The sequence below is a fragment of the Lithobates pipiens genome, unplaced genomic scaffold, assembly GCF_037356315.1.
Source record: "Lithobates pipiens isolate NorthernLeopardFrog02 unplaced genomic scaffold, aLitPip1_a1.2 Scaffold_16, whole genome shotgun sequence".
Classification (NCBI taxonomy): domain Eukaryota; kingdom Metazoa; phylum Chordata; class Amphibia; order Anura; family Ranidae; genus Lithobates; species Lithobates pipiens.
In genome coordinates this window covers 337,413,490-337,434,838 of record NW_027507748.1, presented here as the reverse complement: position 1 = coordinate 337,434,838, position 21,349 = coordinate 337,413,490, and the positions used below count along the sequence as shown (strand labels likewise).

At 41.2% G+C, this 21,349-nt stretch overlaps 1 protein-coding gene across 2 annotated transcripts in view; it reads right to left on the bottom strand.

The window, feature by feature from the left end:
* Positions 1–21,349, bottom strand: part of RSPO1 (R-spondin 1) — a 206,654-nt gene that overhangs the window by 85,683 nt on the left and 99,622 nt on the right. For both annotated transcript variants that reach the window (XM_077481802.1, XM_077481803.1), the window contains exon 2: positions 188–527. In XM_077481802.1, the coding sequence (XP_077337928.1) occupies positions 188–278 (91 nt within the window). In that variant the 5' untranslated portion in view covers positions 279–527. The remainder of the gene's footprint in view (positions 1–187; positions 528–21,349) is intronic.

The following is a 21,349-nucleotide window of genomic DNA, read 5'->3' as shown; positions in this document are numbered from 1 at the left end:
TAAACTGATAACTAAATAATAGCCTGCTAAATCATTTTTAGAATTAAGTGCGAGACAAGACGATACAAAATTTGACTGACAAATCAAAATATTGTTTCTGTTACTTTTAACCAACTGGATTTCATTTATCATAAACAGAGAGACTACACTGCTGACGCAGGTTTTGGATCATAAAGGTAGTACTTACTTCTCCTGTGTCTCCTCCCCTTCACAAGCTTGCTGCTGTCTGAAATATCCATCAAGACCAAGACAAGCACAGTAAATAGTCCAAACTGCATAGTAACTCTCCAGCACTGAGTACATGCACAGCCGGCTGATTGGAGGGACTCTGTGCCACTCTTATCGTTCTTTCAGTGAGTGCTGATTATAAATGCAAGTCTGTACTTGCCTGGTTTATCTCTGCAAACCATACCAGTTGTATAAAATAGATGTTTTTCTTCTGACATCCTGGGCTTCCACTGAGTCCCATTCGGGGTAACACAATATTTGCTACATGGATTGAAGCTTCTGTGGTCTTCTTGAGCCACCTATAGAAAAGAGAAAATAATTTGTTACTAAAGTGTTTGCTCATTTTAAACTCAGAGTTAGCTTTCAAGCTTTGTTTGTATGCAGTCATTGAAGATAGTTTTTTTTTTTTTTTTATATTAAGCATGAATCCACCCAAAATCTGACATTTTAGGTTTGGATAGATGGAATGAATTACCAACCATCAGATTTCTTGAGAATAAAATGGAAAGACTCTTTATAAAATCTTACTCTTACTCTTTTTAAATGTTTGATTTATTCATTTCCTACAGCTCTTTTTTTTTTAAAGTGTATCTAAACCCAAGACCAAAAATTGATAGTATTGCAGCTTACAAGCCCTTAGATGTGGTGGCTGCATTCGTTTTCTTTTTTCACACTTGTTTGCTTTATTTTAACCTGGCAATTCTGCCATTAATACTTTCTGATGGTGACAGCCATACTGAGCAGCATTGTCACCATGGGATGGGGAGTATGTTAGGACTACATAACACCACCCTCTATTCTCCATATAGGAGAAGGTGTTTTGTAGTCCACAGAGGTAGCAGGGCACAATGATAACTGATAATAGTCCAGAGACAGAGAGTACGGGAATATTTTTATTTTTTTTGCACTTTTTGAACAGATATAACAAAACACTTTCAAAGGTATAGGTCAGTGATCATCAACCCTGTCCTCAGGGCCCACTAACAGGCCAGGTTTTAGGTATTACTTTGGGGAGATGCAGACTAGAATACTGCAATCACTGAGCAGCAAATTACATCACCTGTGATGTATTTCAGTTATCTTCAAACCTGGCCTGTTAGTGGGCCCTGAGGACAGGGTTGATGACCACTGGTATAGGTAACAGACCGACATGGATTAAATAATTCATTGTTAGGGCTCATTTACACTTGCTTTGGCTTCAACACACATTAACGGCTAGTTTACAGTTGTTTCAAAACAAGTGAAAGCTCCTGCCACTAAATAAAATGGTTAGCTTATAGTCCTGTTTACAATTTGCTTTTGCTTTGCTTTAGCTTTTCTTCAAAAATTATACCCCATGTAGCTTTAGTGGTGCTTCAGAGCATCTTCAAAGCCTCCATAGAAATCTATGGCAAAGCTCACTTGAAGCCGCACTGAAGCCTCATTGAAGCCTCACCGAAGCCCCACCAAAACCCCACCAAAGGCTCATTGAAGCCCCATCAAAGCTCCACCAAAGTCTCTTCAAAACCCCACTGAAGCCTCATCGAAGCCCCACCAAAGGCTCATCGAAGACCCATCAGAACTCCACCAAAGGCTCATCGAAGACCCATCAGAACTCCACCAAAGTCTCATTGAAGCTCCACTGAAGCCTCATGGAAAGCCTCATCAAAGCAAAAGCAAGGTGTAAACAGGACTATAAGCTAACCATTTTATTTAGTGATAGGTGCTTTGACTGGTGTTCAGAGAGCTGTAGCCTCCCTGGCGGTATTCACGAGTCTGAATCAGGGTAAGATTTCATTATCATAAGCGGTATTCCCGAGCCAGACTCAGGATTGCATCGCTGGATCCATGGAGGGGGTTACATACCTTGTCCCCTGGATCCAGCGATGTCTCCCCGATGTGATCAGCGAGCTGCTGTGTCTCGCTCGATCTGTCTGCCGAGCTCCGTTCCCTGCGAGCGCTGCGACGCACAGGGATGGAGTTCGGCGCCAAATTCAAAAAGTAAAAAACACAGTATATATACTGTAATCTTACAGATTATAGTACTGTATCAAATAATTACACATCCCCTTTGTCCCTAGTGGTTTGTCCAGTGCCCTGCATACAGTTTTATATTATAAATACTGTTCTTTATGCCTGGAAACTGGAGATTGTCCATAGCAAACAAAAAATGGCCGTTTACATCAAAAGTGGTTATAGACCAGCTAGAAAACAGCGATAATAAATTGGAATCACTCGCAGAATTGAGCGATAGTAATTTGTGGGGAAATTCGTCATCAAACACTAAAAGTAATGACAGCGATCATTCTGCAACTCAGCACATTTCAGTGTTTTTGATTTCATTACATTATTGAATAATTTTTATTATTATTATATTATTATTTGTTATAATTATTTATAGTTATTTATTTTAATATTTATATATATATATATATATATATATATATATATATATATATATATATATATAATATTATAATTTTTGATTTCATATTTCAAATTTTATCTATTAGTCTATTAGACTCTTGTTTGGACAGATTTAAGTGAATTATTTCTAAGAATTACAGGCCTACAATATAAAACGCCAAATTTCCATGCAAAATAATGGTACCGCTTTCAGCACCTAAAATCTGAAATAATCATACCGCCAGGGAGGTTAACAAAGTGTGTCAGAAGCCTTGTTTTGAAGCAAATGTAAACTAGCCCTTAGGGTTTGCATACAGTGTAAGTTTAGAGGTATATAGTATACTGGCTCTACAGCACCTGTGCAAATACTTCAGGACAGCTGAAGAGTGTACAGGCCAAACTGGACAAGTGTACCAGTTGATGAACACATGATAGGTACCAGTGTAGGTGTGCTGTAAAAAAATATTTATAAAGACAACATTTTTCTAATGTGTAAACTTCAAATTAAAATGCTGTGTGTTGTTTTAAAAATATCCATATATTTGTAGATCAATGATTCCTGTATCTAAAGAGAGATAGGTGCATAATGTTATCAGTTGTCGAGCAGCGATAGACAATCATATCTGTCAGTTTTGATGTATAGCTGTCAATTCACACAGAGGTATATGTTAAGCATGTGTAAAAAGTGAGATACAACGTGGTATGCATTTGCAGCAATGTACTACATATATTTATGCTTAAAAAAATAAATGGTGGATAGTCACAACATTGGGTCTTGGAGCACCCAGGAAAATAAAAATGCGGGGGGTACATGCCTTGGGTTCCAGGTGCTAGCAAGGACTCTGGCTTTCCAACACCTGGATGACAGCCAGACACAGCTTAAATCTGCTATGCCAGTGATTTTTTTTATAAATCCAGGGACAATTCCGCAGAGTCTGGGATTGTTGAGAGGTTTGGTGGCAGATGTGTGGAGGAGGGAGGTCAAGACACCAGTAAATATTCTAATAGGATTGTTCAAGCAGAACCTGATCTGGGAGATACTTTGGAGTAATTACCTTGTAGCAAGATTACTTTCCCATGTGTTCCCATATGTTCACTGCAGCTGCCATGTGACCTGTGATGTCATTGCTGAACTAAACAGAACCAATAGGAATGTTTTCCTGGCTTCAGCTAACAAGTGGAGACCAAATACCAAAAAGGTTGGAGTTGGGCACTCCAGGAATGTTGACACTAACCACAAGTGCCCTGCCTTATACCAGCCTGTGACTGTAGCTTGTGTGACATATTACAAACTACTATACTACAGCAAACCCTCTTGCACCATCACTTGCTCACAGGGAGTGAACACAATATCATTGTTTACATAGTAAGGCTCCATAAGATGCTAGATCATTTGTCCCCCCGCATGATGCCATGGGACCCTCCAAAAATTCTCTTTTTTTATGAAGTATGAGAAGACTAAGCATGAACCACCATGACTCCCTAGTGATAAAAAGACTCAATGTCTAAGTAACCTAATAAGCCAAGCCCAATCACATGAGGCAAGACAGTGTGCTTAGCTCTATGCAAATACAGTTAGCAAGTATTTGTGTAGAAACTTTCATAGGGTACAGTGGGGACCTGCATTGGGGATTAGATTAACAATAGGTACCATTTAGTAATTTATGGTCCATAAAAAGCTTAGTTTACCAGCCACAGCACAGTAGTACACGTAGCAGAGATACATTTCTATAGTGGTCACATGCAGAACTAGAAACATCTGCAAAAAAGATCTAGCCAACGGTGTCACCAAGAAGTACTGGAAGTAAGTGAATGATTTAACCCATCAGTATGAACTTATAACTGAAATATCATTTTTGCCTTGAAATGTCTTGGTTTGGCTGAAGACCTCACTGGTAAGTCATACCATGTAACTTTTCAGTTACATGAGTGTACAGTCATAATTTCTTAACAGACCACTTTTTTTTTTTTACATGACAAACACCGCTCATTGCTCAGTAATTTTTAACTGTAATTGCATGTTTTTTTTTTTTTTTTTTTACAATAAATAAATCCCATTCTTCAATACTATGGTAAATCTGTATGAAATATATTTATTTCATGGTAGAAACCTGCAGAGTAAAAACAAATCTTACATTTACCCCTGGATGAAGGTTTTTGTTACAGCAAAGAACTGGTGTCTTGCTTTTAATACTTTTGGTATGCATCCTGTAGATCCCTCTACCACAGGGGTGCCCAACCTTTTGGAGGGCAGGGGCCACTTTAGCAACTTGGTAACCAGTCGCAGGCCACAATGGGCAGAGCGGGTGGATGTCAGCCCGCTCGGCTCTATAGAGCCCACTCTTCTCTCAGCACACCAAACTTGTAGGTAATAGAAGTCTATGGCACTTCTCTGCACCTGTGGATCTGTTTGAAAACAGTCCAGTAACCATTGCAGAACAGATGTGCCCATATATGCCCATATATACACTGTGATTTTAGTAATAAACTTACCTTTAATAATAGTATTCTATTCTATTCCATCTCAGAGCAGGAGGTCGTGGCCCACATCAGAGGGCTCCGCGGGCCACTGGTTGGGCACCCCTTCTCTACCAGATTAGCAAGAAAGGAGTAACAGCTTTACATATCTCACACAGTTTTCTTGGTACACTAGAGGTAAAAGAAAGATCAGCCTATTAACTAAGCTAGTGTGTTGATAGTAGGTCTATTTTTTAAGAAGGCCCTTTCTTTTGAATCAGCAGCATGAAACCAATGGGAGGGATGGCCAATCTGAATCTAGTGAATAGTACGTATAGTTGATTTGTAGTTCCTTGGTGCTATAATAAAACTGCATATGGCTGCCTTGTTAAAATGGTTCTAAAGCCTAAACATTTTTTACCTTAATGCATTCCTTGCATTAAGTTAAAAAATGTTTAGGTATCAGCATCACCCTCACCCCACTTTTTACTTACCTGAGCCCTTATTTGATCCAGTGTTGTGCACGTCTACAGTTCTTCTGTCCCCTCGCTTCTAGGTCTCACTGGGTTTGTTGGGGCACCGGGAACCATTGGCTCCCAGTGCTCTCAATCAAAATCAGTGATGAGGCAGTCGAGGACAGGGCCAAGTCCTTCTGTCTGTGTCAATGGAAGCATCTTCCCATGGGGCACTGAACAGAGAGGAGGGGCCAGGAGCTCCAGCGGAGGACCCGAGAAGAGGAGGTTCACGGCCGTCCTGTGTAATTCCACTGCACAGAGCAGGTAAATGTAGAGTTTTTTTTTTTTTTTTTTTACCTTTACAATTGCTTTAATGATTACTACAAATGAATAACATAGTGGGATGTTTTTTCCCACATTTCTGAAATGTAAGTCCAGATCTAGGCCTTACCTTTTTTGAACTTTTGGATAGATTGAAGGGTTAGCATCTCTGTGATCATTTTATTGATGTATATTTGGGACTTTTTTTCTTAATTCTTGTCTTTTTAATGAGTGACAGACAAGCAGGAGGGGAGTTTACTTTCACCCACTTCCATTTCATTTGATATGTATCAGGCAGAACAAAAAAAGGAAAACCCCCCACCCACCAGACACAAACAGCAATAAAAAAAAGTTTTTTTAGCAGATTAAGAACATTTTTTTGACCTTTGCCAGAATTTTTCCACTGTGGTTCCCAGGTGTCAGAACAGGAATAAGAAAGAAACCCCTAAAGCAGGGATATGCAATTAGCGGACCTCCAGCTGTTGCAGAACTACAATTCCCATGAGGCATAGCAAGACTCTTAGAGCCACAAGCATGACAGTCAAGGGCAGAGGCATGATGGGACTTGTAGTTTAGCAATAGCTGGAGGTCCGCTAATTGCATATCCCTGCCCTAAAGGAACACAGAAAGCATTTAAAACCTCATACTCAAAAAGGCACTGGGACATTTTGGACTTATAAATGTAGCCAGGTGAGTGAAAATTTAAAACAAACTCAATAGCTCTGGCAAGACACTGTAACGCAGCAAGGTTTCTCTCGATGGGCACCCAACAGTACCTCAAACTATTGGAATACAGAAAGGAGTGCTAGACCAAAATTGGTTAAAAACGAAATAAAAGACTCCAATATAATTTTAAATTGCTGGTAGAAAGCCATAAAAAAGCAGCCAACACATTTTTTTTCAGGGGCAACACCATTCCCCTTCATCAAAAGCTTCTCAATTCTATCCAAAACTAAGGGCTCAAACATGGTTCAAATTTAGACTTTTGGATAAAATTTGAAAGATCTGTGGACAACTTAACTTTTTGGTTGATACAAATCATTCAGAAACTTTTACTAAATATCTCACTTCATGTTTCGGCCTCTTTGTGTGTGTTCCAGTCTTTTACTTATTAATGGACAGAATTCTTTTATTTTTGCTCTCCTGGAATGTGCTAAAGGTCTGTTGACTTTTTTTATTATGCTAAGGGAATTCCAGTGACAAGATCATGACGTCAATAGTTTTATCAAATCCACTGCTCAGTTTTCAGCGAGGAGTTTCAATGATTTCCATTTACAGTATGATGCTATAAACGCATCTGCAGGTATTGGCAATGGTGGGAAGTAGGGCAGGAAAAATATAAATATTACCTGCAGTGGATGATTTATTTAAACTCTGGGACTTTTGGGATTTACTTTCTTAATTTCTACATAGCGTTGGGGACAGTTACAACCTCTGCTGGGTATTTTTGCCAGTAACCCTATTAGGGGAAATTTCAGTGCCTTGAAAAAGTATTCATATCCCTTTACATTTTCCACATTTTGTCATGTTACAACCAAAAACATAAATGTATCTTATTAGGATTTTATGTGATAGACCAACACAAAGTGGTACATAATTGTGAAGTGGAAAGAAAATGATAACTGGTTTTAATTTTTTTTTTACAAATAAATATCTGAAAAGTGTGGCATGCTTTTGTATTCAGACCCCCTTTACTCTGATATCCCCAACTAAAATCAAGCTGAAACAATTGCCTTCAAAAGTCAACTAATTAGTAAATATAGTCCACCTGTTTATAATTTAATCTCAGAATAAACACAGCTGTTCTGTGAAGCCCTCAGAGGTTTGTTAGAGAACCGTAGTGAACAAACAGCATCATGGCGGTCAAGGGACACACCAGACAGGTCAGGGATAAAGTTGTAGAGAAGTTTAAAGAAGGGCTAGGTTATAAAAAAAAAAATATCCCATGTTTTGAACATCTCACAGAGCACTGTTCAATCCATCATACAAAAATGGAAAGAGTATGGCACCACTGCAAACCCACTAAGACATGGCCATCCACCTAAACTGACAGGCTGGGCAAGGAGAGCATTAATCTGAGAAGCAGCCAAGAGGTCCATGGTAACTCTGGAGGAGCTGCAGAGATGCACAGCCCAGGAGGGAGAATCTGTCCACAGGAAAACTATTAGTCATGCATTCCACAAATCTGGCCTGCATGGAAGGGTGGCAAGAAGGGAGCCATTGTTGAAAAAAAGCCATAAGAAGTCCTGTTTTCAGTTTGCCATGTGGGGGACACAGTAAACATGTGGAAGAAGGTGCTCTGGTCAGATGAGACCAGAATTGAACTTTCTGGCCTAAAAAATGCTATGTGCAATGAAAAATGCTATGTGTGGCAAAAAACACTGCACATCACCCTGGACATACCATCCCCATCGTGAAACATGGTGGTGTCAGCATCACATTGTGGGGATACTTTTCTTCAGCATGGATGGGGAAGATTGGCAGAGTTGATGGGAAGATAGATGGAACCAAATACTGGGCAATTTTAGAAGAAAGCCTGTTAGAATCTCCAGAAGACTTGACACTGGGGTGGAGGACAACAACGCTAAACATACAGCCAGAGCTACAATGGAATGGTTTAGATCAAAGCATATTCATGTGTTAGAATGGCCTAGTCAAAGTCCAGACCTAAATCCAATTGAGAATCTGTGGCAAGACTTGAAAATTGCTGATCAGAGATGCTCGCCATCCAATCTGACAGAGCTATTTTGCAAAGAAGAATAGGGAAAAATGTCACTCTGCAAAGCTGGTAGAGACATACCCAAAAATATTTGCAGCTGTCCTTCCACTTCACAATTATGTGCAACTTTGTGTTGGTCTATCACATACAATCCCAATAAAATACAATATTTGTCACAGGAAACACTGGCAATAGCATGAAATTCCAACCCTCACCTTTATGTTCTTTTAGTCCCCAATTTTAGCCATGTACCCAGCCCTGGGGTGAAATGATAGCCCTCCTCAGGGGTCAGAGGGGTGCTACACCAGCATTAACAGATATACTACTGGATGAGTAGTATAGGGGCAACTCTCCCAATGGAGACACCAGTCCTGGTGACAGCTGTCCAAGGTGAGAAATTTTTTCACTTTTGTGAAGATTGTAAGCTCTCATAAACAAGGCCCTCCTAACCCTTTTTAAAACTGCATTTAACTGTATTGCCTCCCTTTATTTTGTAAAGTACTACACTTTTGGCACTATATACATCCTGTATAATAATATTTTTAATAATTTCCTTGAAATTTCTGCTTTGTCACGACAGAAAATGAAGCAGTAAACTGACAGAAATAAAATTTGACAGAGATTCTAAGACCCCATACCCACTATTAGATTTTCTGCAGATTTCTGTCTTCAGATTTACCAAAACCAAGAACCTGCCTGATTGCATAAAAAATTTAAACTCTTAAGGTTTGACCTCATAATATATGATTTTGGTAAATCTGAAGACAAAAATCTGAAGAAAATCTAATAGCGTGTGTGGGGTCTAACTCTTTTTTTATTCTATCCAAAAGAGTAAAAAAATTACCTGGAACTGCACTTAACAATTTTTGATGGCATTTATTGATTGATTCAGAGAGGAGGCAAGCGTGATCTGGGTACTATTACTTTTATCACAGTTTTTAAGAGTTGAGTTGAGATGGGATGGCTTTTTGCTTCAATGACTTGCCTATCCTTTAACCTTAAATTCTTAAAAATGTGCTGGAGAGTTAAGTGTATTTGCACAAGCATTTTTAATCCGGAGACCCTGTGGTAGGAGATTCCTCTATTTGCATCTTGAGAGAAGGAAGATGTCGCTGTTGTCCTGTGTTTTCTTTGTGATCAGGTTGGTTAACTGCTTCTTTATGTGGCTATATGCAGTATCTTCCATCATACTTGATGTATACTTGATGATTCACTAATATGGCTACAATCACAGCAAGTAAAAATGTGCTGAACAGTTATAAACTTATCTCAGCAACACGGGAGTTGGTATTTGCAGATAAGGAACAGAAGCAAATTAACAAACTTGCTAAAGACAAGATTTTCCATTACAAAATATAAAGTGCAATGGAACAAATCATACTGAAGAGATTGCCAAATTATATACAGTAGTTCATAACAATTCATTAAAATGACAGCCTTGGGAATATTATTATTATTATAATACAGGATTTATATAGCATGTGTAAATGCTTTATATGGCCCTCCTAAGAAAAGCACCACTCAGCACCCTGAATATAGCAAATGAGGTAAATAAGTGATATCAAGAAAAAAATATATATACATAATTATATAATAACCTTATTTGTAAAATCACAATTCAGCAGCTGATAAAAAAAAAAATACATAATAAATACAATATAAAAAAAAAAAACATTATCTGCTAGGCCTCCCTTTCTCTGGTATTTCTAAGGCCTTGCGCAGATTGTTGTCCTTTATCTTATTGGCTGCTAAAAGGGTCATACCCAGGTTATGGTTGTCCACCTCTCCACCTACACTTCCGCAATTGATCACCACTGTAGCTGACATACGCAGAATGGAACACTTGACGGCCGTAGTGGAGGATAAGATGCAGAAATTTTCTAAAATTTGGTCAACATGGGATGAGTCTACATATGGTTCTGATGGGATTGCTCCTGCTTAGATAAACCTGGATACATACATGTCCCCGAGAGAAGGTCTGAAATCTATTTTTTATTTTTTCCTTAAAACTCTCTTTGAAGTTACATAGTCTGTTTACAGATTCTGTCTATAACCCCCTTAAAGATACGGTGGAAGATCACTACTTTAATCACATCGCTATGCCTCTATATGTTTAGATTTTGTATGCCTTGTAATCAAAGTATACCTGCATTCTTGATACGTTAATATTAATATCTCATGTATATTTTCTTCTGTATGATGTTGAAAATTTAAAATAAACAATTACAAAAAAAAAAACCCTAATAATATTGCAGCAGCGCTCTTTGTCAAATATTCAAAGTTGGCAAGTTTCAATATAATGTTCATATATAGCAATGTGATTCAGTGATGGATAACATATTAGTTGTTTTGATCGTGAAGAAGCACCTTCCACCAGGCCCGGACTGGCCATAGGGCAGACCGGGCATTTGCCCGGTGGGCCGCCCGCTCCACAGCCTGTTGATGATCAGGCCGCACAGCGGGAGGTAAGCGGCGACCGCGGCTTGGACAGGGTTAACACAGGCCACGGCCGCCGCTCGCCAACCGCCATGCGGCCGCGGCCGCAGCCTGTGCCTTCTCCAGCGGAACTAGCGGCTGCATGGGCTGAGCTGTGTGTCTCTCACACACAGCTCAGCCTCAAGGCCGCGCTGACAGTTCCACTCTCGGCCCCTACGGACTACTGTTCCTCCTCCTCCAGCCATAGCTGTCCCTCTGAGCAGGAAGCTCTCATGCTGCAAACAAGCCCGACATGAGAGAGGGGGGGGGGCATCCTGAAAGCGGCCCACAGCTTACACCCCCCCTCTCTCATGTCGGGCTTGTTTGCAGCATGAGAGCTTCCTGCTTGTTCTTCTCTCCTGATTGGCCACAGCAGAGGGCCAATCAGAAAAAAATAATGGGGCATCATGGGAAATGTAGTAGAGATAAGAGGCCCAATTGATCTCAGCAGGGAGACGGCTACATTAGCTAGCATGCACTCTGCTGGGGGGAGGGGAGAAAACCTGGAATCAAGCAGTCACTACAGGAGACATGTAAAAAGAGGACTGTGCTGAGGAACTAATAGCCCCAGCACCACCAGATAAAGCCACGCTGTACCCACACCACCAGATAGAGCCACGCTGTACCCACCCCACCAGATAGAGCCACGCTGTACCCGCACCACCAGATAGAGCCACGCTTTACCCACAACACCAGATAGAGCCACGCTGTACCCGCACCACCAGAGAGAGCCACGCTGTACCCGCACCACCAGAGAGAGAGCCACGCTGTACCCGCACCACCAGAGAGAGCCATGCTGTACCCGCACCACCAGAGAGAGAGAGCCACGCTGTACCCGCACCACCAGAGAGAGAGCCATGCTGTACCCGCACCACCAGAGAGAGAGCCACACTGTACCCGCACCACCAGAGAGAGAGCCACGCTGTACCCGCACCACCAGAGAGAGAGCCACGCTGTACCCGCACCACCAGAGAGAGCCACGCTGTACCCGCACCACCAGAGAGAGAGCCACGCTGTCCCCGCACCACCAGAGAGAGAGCCACGCTGTACCCGCACCACCAGAGAGAGCCACGCTGTATCCACACCACCAGAGAGCCATGAGAGCCACACTGTACCCGCACCACCAGAGAGAGCCACGCTGTACCCACACCACCAGAGAGAGCCACGCTGTACCCACACCAGAGAGAGAGAGAGAGACACACTGTATCCGCACCACCAGAGAGAGCCACGCTGTACCCGCACCACCAGAGAGAGCCACGCTGTACCCGCACCACCAGAGAGAGCCACGCTGTACCTGCACCACCAGAGAGAGCCATGCTGTACCTGCACCACAAGAGAGAGACACGCTGTACCCGCACCACCAGAGAGAGAGAGCGCCACTTTGTACTTTCACCACCAGAGAGCCATGGGAGCCACGCTGTACCCCCACCACCAGAGAGCCATGACAGCCACGCTGTACCTGCACCACCAGAGAGCCACACTGTACCCGCACCACCAGAGAGCCACGAGAGCCACGCTGTACCCACACCACCAGAGAGCCACGCAGTACCCGAGCCACGCAGTACCCGAGCCACGCTGTACCGCAACACCAGAAAGAGAGCGCCATGTTGTCCAGGACCACCAAAGAGAGCAGGTCAGTGTCACTGGGCAGCATGGGCACAATAGGAGACAGACAGTACTAGCATTGTATGGCCACAATAGGACAGGGACACTGTGATATAAAGGGGACTGCACTGTAATCATTACAGTGCTCCTTTACAGTGCAGTCCCCTTTATATCACAGTGCCACCCCCGCGAATGTCTACCGACATTTCTCCCCCCCCCCCGGTCCCTGGAAAAGTTGGCTGCTCATTCTAAAATGCCCGGGCCTATTTTTTGTCCCAGTCCAGGCCTGCCTTCCACCAAACAGTTCACCAAGTGAGATGATCTCCCCTTTGGGGATGCACTCACCACATATTCAAAGATCATGCGTTTTGGATATTAACACTTAATCTCCACCGCTCAACTCCAACCAGATTTAAAGCCATGTCATACAAGGAACCATGTGGAAAAAACACTTTGAATTTTTGACAAAGAGCGCTGCTGCAATATTATTAGGGACTCTGTCACTAAGGATTTATATAGCACCAACAGTTTGCCCAGCACTTTACAACACGAGGGCAGATGGTACAGTTACAATACAATTCAATACAGGAGGAATCAGAGGGCTCTGCTCGTTAGAGCTTACAATCTAGGAGGGAGGGACAAGTGATACAAAAGGTACTAACCGTGGGGGATGATTTTATGGAGAACATAAAAGTACAGTTGTTAGGTGTGAGCAGAATAGGTTTCCCTGAAGAAGAGTGTTTTTAGGGATTGTATAAAAGCAAGAAAGTAGGAGATAGTGGGACAGAGGTGAGCATAAGAGGAGGTGACGAGGAAGCTAGAGAGCAGGAGGTCTTGGGAGGAATGAAGAGAATGAGTAGGTTGGTATTTTGGGACTAGGTTAGTAATGTAGGTGGGGCTGAGTTGTGCATGTAAGTTGTTGTTAGTATTTTGAATTTAATTTGTTGGGTGAGTGGACACTACTAAAGGGATTGACAGAGAGGAGTAGCAAGCACCGAATGGTTGTTAAGGTAGATGAGCCTGGCCACAGCATTTTAATGGACTGGAGGGGAGAGGGGAGGTAGCCTATGTAAAGGTAATCCTGTGAGGAGGGAGTTGCCGTAGTTGAGGTGGAAGATGACCAGGAAGTGAACTAGGAGCTCTGTGGTGTCATTGGTTAAGAAGGGGCATATTTTGGAGATGTTGCAAGGGTTGAGGCGGCAAGATTTGGACAATGATTGGAAATGTTATTTAATATGTACTTTTATCATGCTATTTATTATACTTAACCAGCACTTGTCACTTTAGGTAAGTAAAGACAACCACTAATTATTTAAGATCTGTTGCATACCTCCTAACAGTCTTGGATTCCATGGAACTGCCCCAGGGTTTTAACAAATTCCCAGCAACCTGCAGATCGAGGTTGTGTCCCGCTGCTGACTGGGTGTTGAAACATTCATTCCCGCATCTAGCTTTGACTTATTTACACGTAGAAATCAGCTGATTCAAAGTGTTCCCTATATCTACCATTGTAGTCACATAGAGGTAGTCTGTACACAGTCACACAGTGATGTACATCCGTGGTGGAAAATGATAAGCCCAGATATGCATGGTGCTGCCTGCACTATATGGCCATGCAGTGGAAAAAAATAGAATCCTAGGATGCATCACTAGATGGATCACCAGCAGGAGGAAGGAGGTTCTGATTCCTCTATATAGATCCTTATTTAGACCATTTAGAATATTGGGGGGTTATTTACGAAAGGCAAATCCACTTTGCACTACAAGTGCAAAGTGCACTTGAAATTGCATTGAAAGTGCACTTGGAAGTCCAGTCCCTGTAAATCTGAGGGGTAGATCTGAAATGAGGGGAAGCTCTGCTGATTTTATCATCCAATCATGTGCAAGCTAAAATGCTGATTTTTCTTTTTCTTGCATGTCCTTCTCAGATCTACAGCGACTGCACTTCCAAGTGCACTTTCAGTGAAATTGCAAGTGCACTTTGCACTTGTAGTTTGCACTTATAGTGCAAAGTAGATTTGCCTTTCGTAAATAACCCCCATTGTGTCCAGTTCTGAAGACCTCATTAATAAAAAGATATTTATAAGTCGAGTCCAAACACGAGCAACAAAAATGGTGACCAGTTTAAGGATAAAACATATCAGGAGAGACTTCAGTATCTTAATATGTACAGTGTGTAAGAAACAAGGGAAAGGGGAGACATGATAACAACCTGTAAATACACCAAGGGGGTGAATAAGGTTCAAGAGGGCAGTATTTTCATTATGGAGCCAACACAGGGACATGACCTCAAACTAACTGGAGGAAAGTTCACACCTAATTTTAGAAAGTATTATTTTACCAAAAGACTTGGAATAGACAGAGCAGAGATAGTGAGTAAACAGTAAGTGGATTCAAACATAGTTGGGACAAATATAGATCTATATAAATAAAAGAAAAAAAAAAGGCATATTAAAAAAAAGAGACAGAATCGATGGACCACTTGGTCTTTTTGCCGTCACTCTGTGTTTTTGCCGTCACTTTTCTTTGTAACTATCCACAGAAAGACTTAGGACCATCATAGGGTGGATGAAAATTCTGTGCACAGTGATGCCTAGAGTTATACCTCTGCAGGCCCATAGATGAGGGATCTTTGTCTTGATAGGGATACATGGTGTGTCCACGAAGTGCTCATTCTGAAAATGCACAGGTAAAATGTGCACAGTTACACTGTGATTAACTTAAACTGGGGACCTATAAGTCGATGTACAGAAAGTGTGGCACTCAGGGGATATATACTGCCAGTGTGTTCACAGAGATAATCCATCTATGTTGGGCTCAGTGTTTATAGGGGAAACTTCTGCCCAGTTAGGTCTACATTTACCCAACAATTCAAAATCTGAATGAATCAGTGCTGGTCTTAGTGCTCAAACAGAAGTAGATTCTGTGGAAAGTGCTGCATCTGCATATGCATGTAGGGAGGTTAAGTTGTATTGCCCCTAGGGGCCCCTGGGGACACTGCAAGCCAATACAGATTGTACATTTCAGCCACTTACTTTGTGTGGGCATTACTACTTTACAAGCCGAAGGCCACTTAATGCCAGAGCCTCACACACACTCAGAAAGGACCACTTCCTTTCACCTCTGCAGCCCATGGCTAGGTCTGTTCCAACCTACCCCAATAATGGACTCCGAAGCATTTTGAGAATGCAACACCAAATATGTGCTAAATTCCACTAGCCTAACATCGTCCCATTCTACCTATACTTTTCACATCTATGATCTGTCTGAAGATACAGGGGAACCACCGTCCTTCACACAGCAAGGCCTCTATGACCCCGGGCTCGGTTCCTAGGCAGACCCTGTACCACAACAGGCTCCAGTATAGAGACCAAGCCACTGTATTTTTTCATATTTGCTAGTTCAGCTTTAAAAAAATAGTTTCAAGTGAATATAAAGCAGAGTTGGTAATTACTCTTGAAGTGTAGACAAAGTGTTCACAAACATTTAGCTTTAATTGTCAGACATGCTACTATGTGCTTCCCTTTGACCCCATCCTTAGGTTTCAAATTATAGTTCTTTAATGTTTTACATATGGTTAAAATATGACAGCATGACTGTTGACTATCATGTCCAATATCCTCTTCTGTCAGAGAGGGGAACGCTGCATTCCTAACTGACTAGTAGCAACTCAAAAGTCATTTAGAAACGTGAGTAATGTGTAAAATAATTTCTCATACTCAAAGTGATACTATACACACACTGTTTAATTTAAATTGTCCCTTCTATTTCTGTATATGGATGATGGCACTGTAAGTATTTAACAAAAATAAAAAACACATCTAGGTACCGTATTTATCGGCGTATAACACGCACTTTTTTCCCCCTAAAATCAGGGGGAAATCGGTGGGGGCGTGTTATACTCCGATCCCCCGCTTTTTGTAAGCCTTTCTTCCATTCTCTGTGGCTTCCGGCTATCTTCGGCCGTTATCGGCTATCTTCGACCGTTCTCTGCTATTTTTGGCCTTTCTCTGCTATTTTCGGCCGTTCTTGGCGGCTTTTGGAAAGCTGAAAAAGACATCCGGTCTGTATCCCGGCGGTGCCATTTTTAAATGGCAAAGACACAGACAAGGCTGCAAATGATTGACAAGGCTAAATTCAAGGCTGCAAATGACTGACAAGGCTAAATGCAAGGGTGCAAATGACACGGACAAGGCTGCATTGATGGGCATTTAAAAAGTTTTTTTCCTTAAACTTCCCTCCTAAAAGCTTTTTTCTTTTAAATTCCCTCCTAAACTTGGGGTGTGTGTTATACGCCGGCGCGTATTATACACCGATAAATATGGTACATTATTTCCTCATCAATATACAGCTGTCATATGACCCAGCTCTTTCCCAGCCTGTCTGCAGGGAAACATAAGCAGGGGGAGCTTCTAGCCCTTTGTTACTGGTCATGTTTATAAAACAATAACAAAAAAACAGCCTTTGGGATACAGAGTAAAAATAAATAACTCATATCAATAAATTGTCATACAAATATATATTTTAAATCAAATCTTTATTATTTTTTTGCCAGTAACATAGTGTGGGTGGATTTCTGCCTACCACAATCTGTCATGCCCCTCCAACCTGTGTCTTAGAATAACAGGGAGGCAAAGCCTCCATCAATAAAGATGTAACATCCCACCCCCATTGTGTTTAGCTGGTTAGTGGGCATGGAGGAGGAGGGAGGGAGTGGGCTTTCATTTACCATCATGTGTGACTCTATAGTCACATGAGCTCCTCAGATGTGATAGAGAGGAAATGCTCAGTGTAGAAACTCACTAAAAACTGAGCATGCACACTAGCTGTCAACACTGCTCTGCAAATTCTCCAACTGCATTGGAGAACTGGATAGAAGGGGGAGATAGAGAACATCAGGATCAACCGGGTTTTTTGCAGAATATGAATCCCACAGTGACCGAGTGAGAATGAACAGCATGTAATACACCATTTATTGTTTTTTTTTTATGATGTGGCACTTTAAGCTTAAAGAAAGCCTGTACTGAAATATGGTGGCTTCCAGGACTGCCAGCCAACTTGTATTTGTAGAATTGAAGGGTCAATTCTACGGTCATCCTCCATCCTTAGAATAATTAATTGTTAAATAAAAAATCAATAAAAACTCTACCTTATGGCTGCACCATATTTATTGTGTGTAGTACATAACTTATTCAGTGCAAAACCAGTATAGAATTTTTAAACATATATTTATCAAATGCTTAATAGTCAGACATGAGCTGATGTAGAATCATTTCAGCATCTTGCCTAGTCACCATATAAACTCTTCATTTACGAGGCTCCAGGATAGGGGTCCTGTCATTGTAAATAACAGGCCTATGGCATTGGGCACCTCTCTGTAAAATGGGTGGCATTGATGGGTGTCAACAAGATAGATTTCCACAGACCACCAGCTTGATTGTGTGACATCATATAGCTTACTTTTCCTAGGAATTTTTTGTTAATAAAGATGGAGTCTCGGCTAGGAACTGAAAATAAGAATCTAGTGATCACCACTAAGCCACAATGCTACAGAACACATTGCTGTACATAGTTTTGTATGATAACCACACATGCAGATTTATTTTTGACTGTATATACTTTAATTCATCAAAGTACTTGAAAGAATAGGCTGAGACAATTTAGAGACATGCACGTGCACTTGTGTTAATGTGGATGAAACACACATTTGCATTTGTTTTGTTGAGTATTAGCCCTTGTACACACGGTCGGACATTCCAACAACCAAATCCGTCGGATTTTGTCCGAAACTGTTGTATACACACGGTCGGATGAAGTTGTTGGAAAATACGATCATTCAGAACGTGATGACGTTTTCTCGTTACGACGGGACTATGTTCAGGGTAGTAGCCAATAGCTTTGATGTAGGAATTTGATCTGAGCATGCGTGGCACTTTGTCCAAACGGAATTCTCTACACATGATCAGAGTATGTCCGATCGGAGCATTTTGTCGGAAAACAGTCCGAAGGAGACCACACACAGTTGGAATATCCGCCAAAATGGTGGAATCTCCGACCATGTGTACAAGGGCTTAGAAACTTAAGATGTGGCTAGTTTGAGACCACGCAAAATTAACTTTTACCTTCTTCATTAAAGTTTGATGGCTGAGTCTCCAATTGCATTGAATTCTGTATATATATATATATATATATATATATATATATATATATATATATATATATACTGTATATGTCAGTTGTAAACTAAAAAGACTTACAGCTTTGTGTCCGAAGTACAGTATTTCTCTTGTAAGGTGTGGTGCAACATACATATTGGGACAATCACACCTCCCCCCCCCCCCCCCCCGCATATTAAAGCTTTAATTACACTTGTATCTGTCGACAATATACATGTAATTTTAAGTTAGACCACACATTCACAGTGCTGGTCTAACCAACTAGGGCCGCCTGGTCTGGTAGGTCAGAAGACCTATTTTTTTCCCCAAAAGTTGGTAACTCAGTTTCCTCATCTGTTGCAGTTCCCGGTCCAGTGAAAGGAAAAGAGCAGGCTGACAAGCTCATACATCTGTCACACTGCTTTCTCTCTCAGCATGTCTCTTGTTATACAGCTGACTGGCTCTTTTTGCTGCTTGACCTTCTCCCAGTCTGAGCTCTACTGTACAGGAGACTTAAAGAGACTGAAACTGGGTCAATCTGAAGTCCTTGCACTGCTTACCATAAAAAACATTGTGATATGTTGATACATATCAGAGGGGCGTGTATATCCTCACTTGTGATAAAGGGGTTATTTACGAAAGGCAAATCCACTTTGCATTGAAAGTGCACTTGGAAGTGCAGTCGCTCTAAATCTAAGGGGTGGATCTGAAATGAGGGGAAGCTCTGCTGATTTTATCATCCAATCATGTGCAAGCTAAAATTCTGTTTTTATTTTCCTTGCATGTCCCCCTCGGATCTACAGCAACTGCACTTCCAAATGCACTTTCAGTGCAAAGTAGATTTTCCTTTAGTAAATAATCCCCAAATTGTCTTGACCATACTAGATATAACGACCAGATTTCCTAGGTTATAATTGTTGAACTGATTGTTTATTGTGCTAATTATGGGCGGAATTCTTCCAAAGTGGAGTTTGGTCCAGTCAGGCATGATTTCTAACATAACCTAGCTATTTTGTGTTTTCACTGACTGTTCAACGCCATCTGTTTATTTAAGCATTGGCTAATATGCGCTATCAAATACTTTTTGAACCTTATACAGCAGATCAGCTTGCAGTGTGTTTTTTCAATTATTGCACCTAAAATAATGTCACTACTGTTGTCAACAAAATGTTAACCATGTGACCATACAGTGGGTTAACATCCATGGATATATAGTTTTGTGTCAGACATATGTCCAATCTATCTACTGTTTGTTATATATTGTATTATGTTTAGTGCCACTTCTTTTGTAGCATTCATCGATAGAAAGTTGCACTCTGCAGCAAAGTTTTTGGCCGCTATAAACTAACATCACTTTTGTATTGTATTCCTTGTCGTGCCTTGATTTCCATCCAGTGTAATCAGAAGGAAACCATTCTCAGCAGGAGAGCACAAGGTCTGGAACAGCCGCACAATCAATTCCAGGAAACATCTTAACATGCGGCACTCCAAGAAATGACTTAACGACCGACAATTTTATGCTAACATTTGGACACCTAGCTGGTTCTAATCTCTGACCTTCTTCCATTCCTATAAATATATTAAAAGACGTTCACGCAATTGACTATGACAGCTGCAGCATCGTGGACTACAGCAAAACATCTGTTGCTTTGACCAGCATTTGTTTGCCATCAAATCCAAATGAAGTTGTGTTTTCAGATATATACTATATTTGGAAGGTACTAGCTAAATAGTAATGTTAGATCCGAATATATTAAAGCTGCAGGCAAGTCAGAGACCAGAATATACAGTTTGATCATTTTGAACTTATAAATGTTTATATCTAATGGCGTCTAGCCAGCTGGTAACACTGATAGCTGATGAGAAGTTCAGTGTAAATAGAAGCCCTAGGAACTGTAATGGGATCGGTGGTAGGTAATGGTGGACATTGATGCTGAACAGTACCCTTAGATAAGTGTATTGCCTTAATTTTGCTGCTTACCTCTCTAATGTGCCTGTGGAGCCCTATGAAAAGCTGAAATTTCAGGGAATATGGCACATGCATGTGCATTCCATGCAGTCCAAGGCTCCTGAGTGACCTGTCATAGACTCCAAGAGCTGTCATATGGGAGTCAGGGTGTGGGGGAAGGAGGCATGCCAGCCCTGTGTGAATGCTGACTTTAAAGAGAAAGCCCTTTAGAGTGCCTGATGTACAATATGTTGCTTTGCTTGCTTGCATTAAGATATGACAGGTTTAATGGTACCTTGTAATTAAGGGGACATGGTCATTAAAAGGACATATCTGCAGGCACCTAAGCTGTTTTGAGACCTTCTGACAAGTAGTTGTAAATTTTAAGATTTAAATAGAAGGTTTTGATTTTCCATTTTGGGACACTCATGATTAACCTGTGAATTTCTCTTCCTTAATAATCCAGCAACATATTCTATTCTAGCCCTTTCATACTTTTTTCTTTTATTCAACTATTTCCTTGGTAAAATAAGGTGAGGCTTTTTTATAGGAAACAGTTAGTTTGCTCCTTCACTTTTCCGCATCTAACTGTAGGCCAATA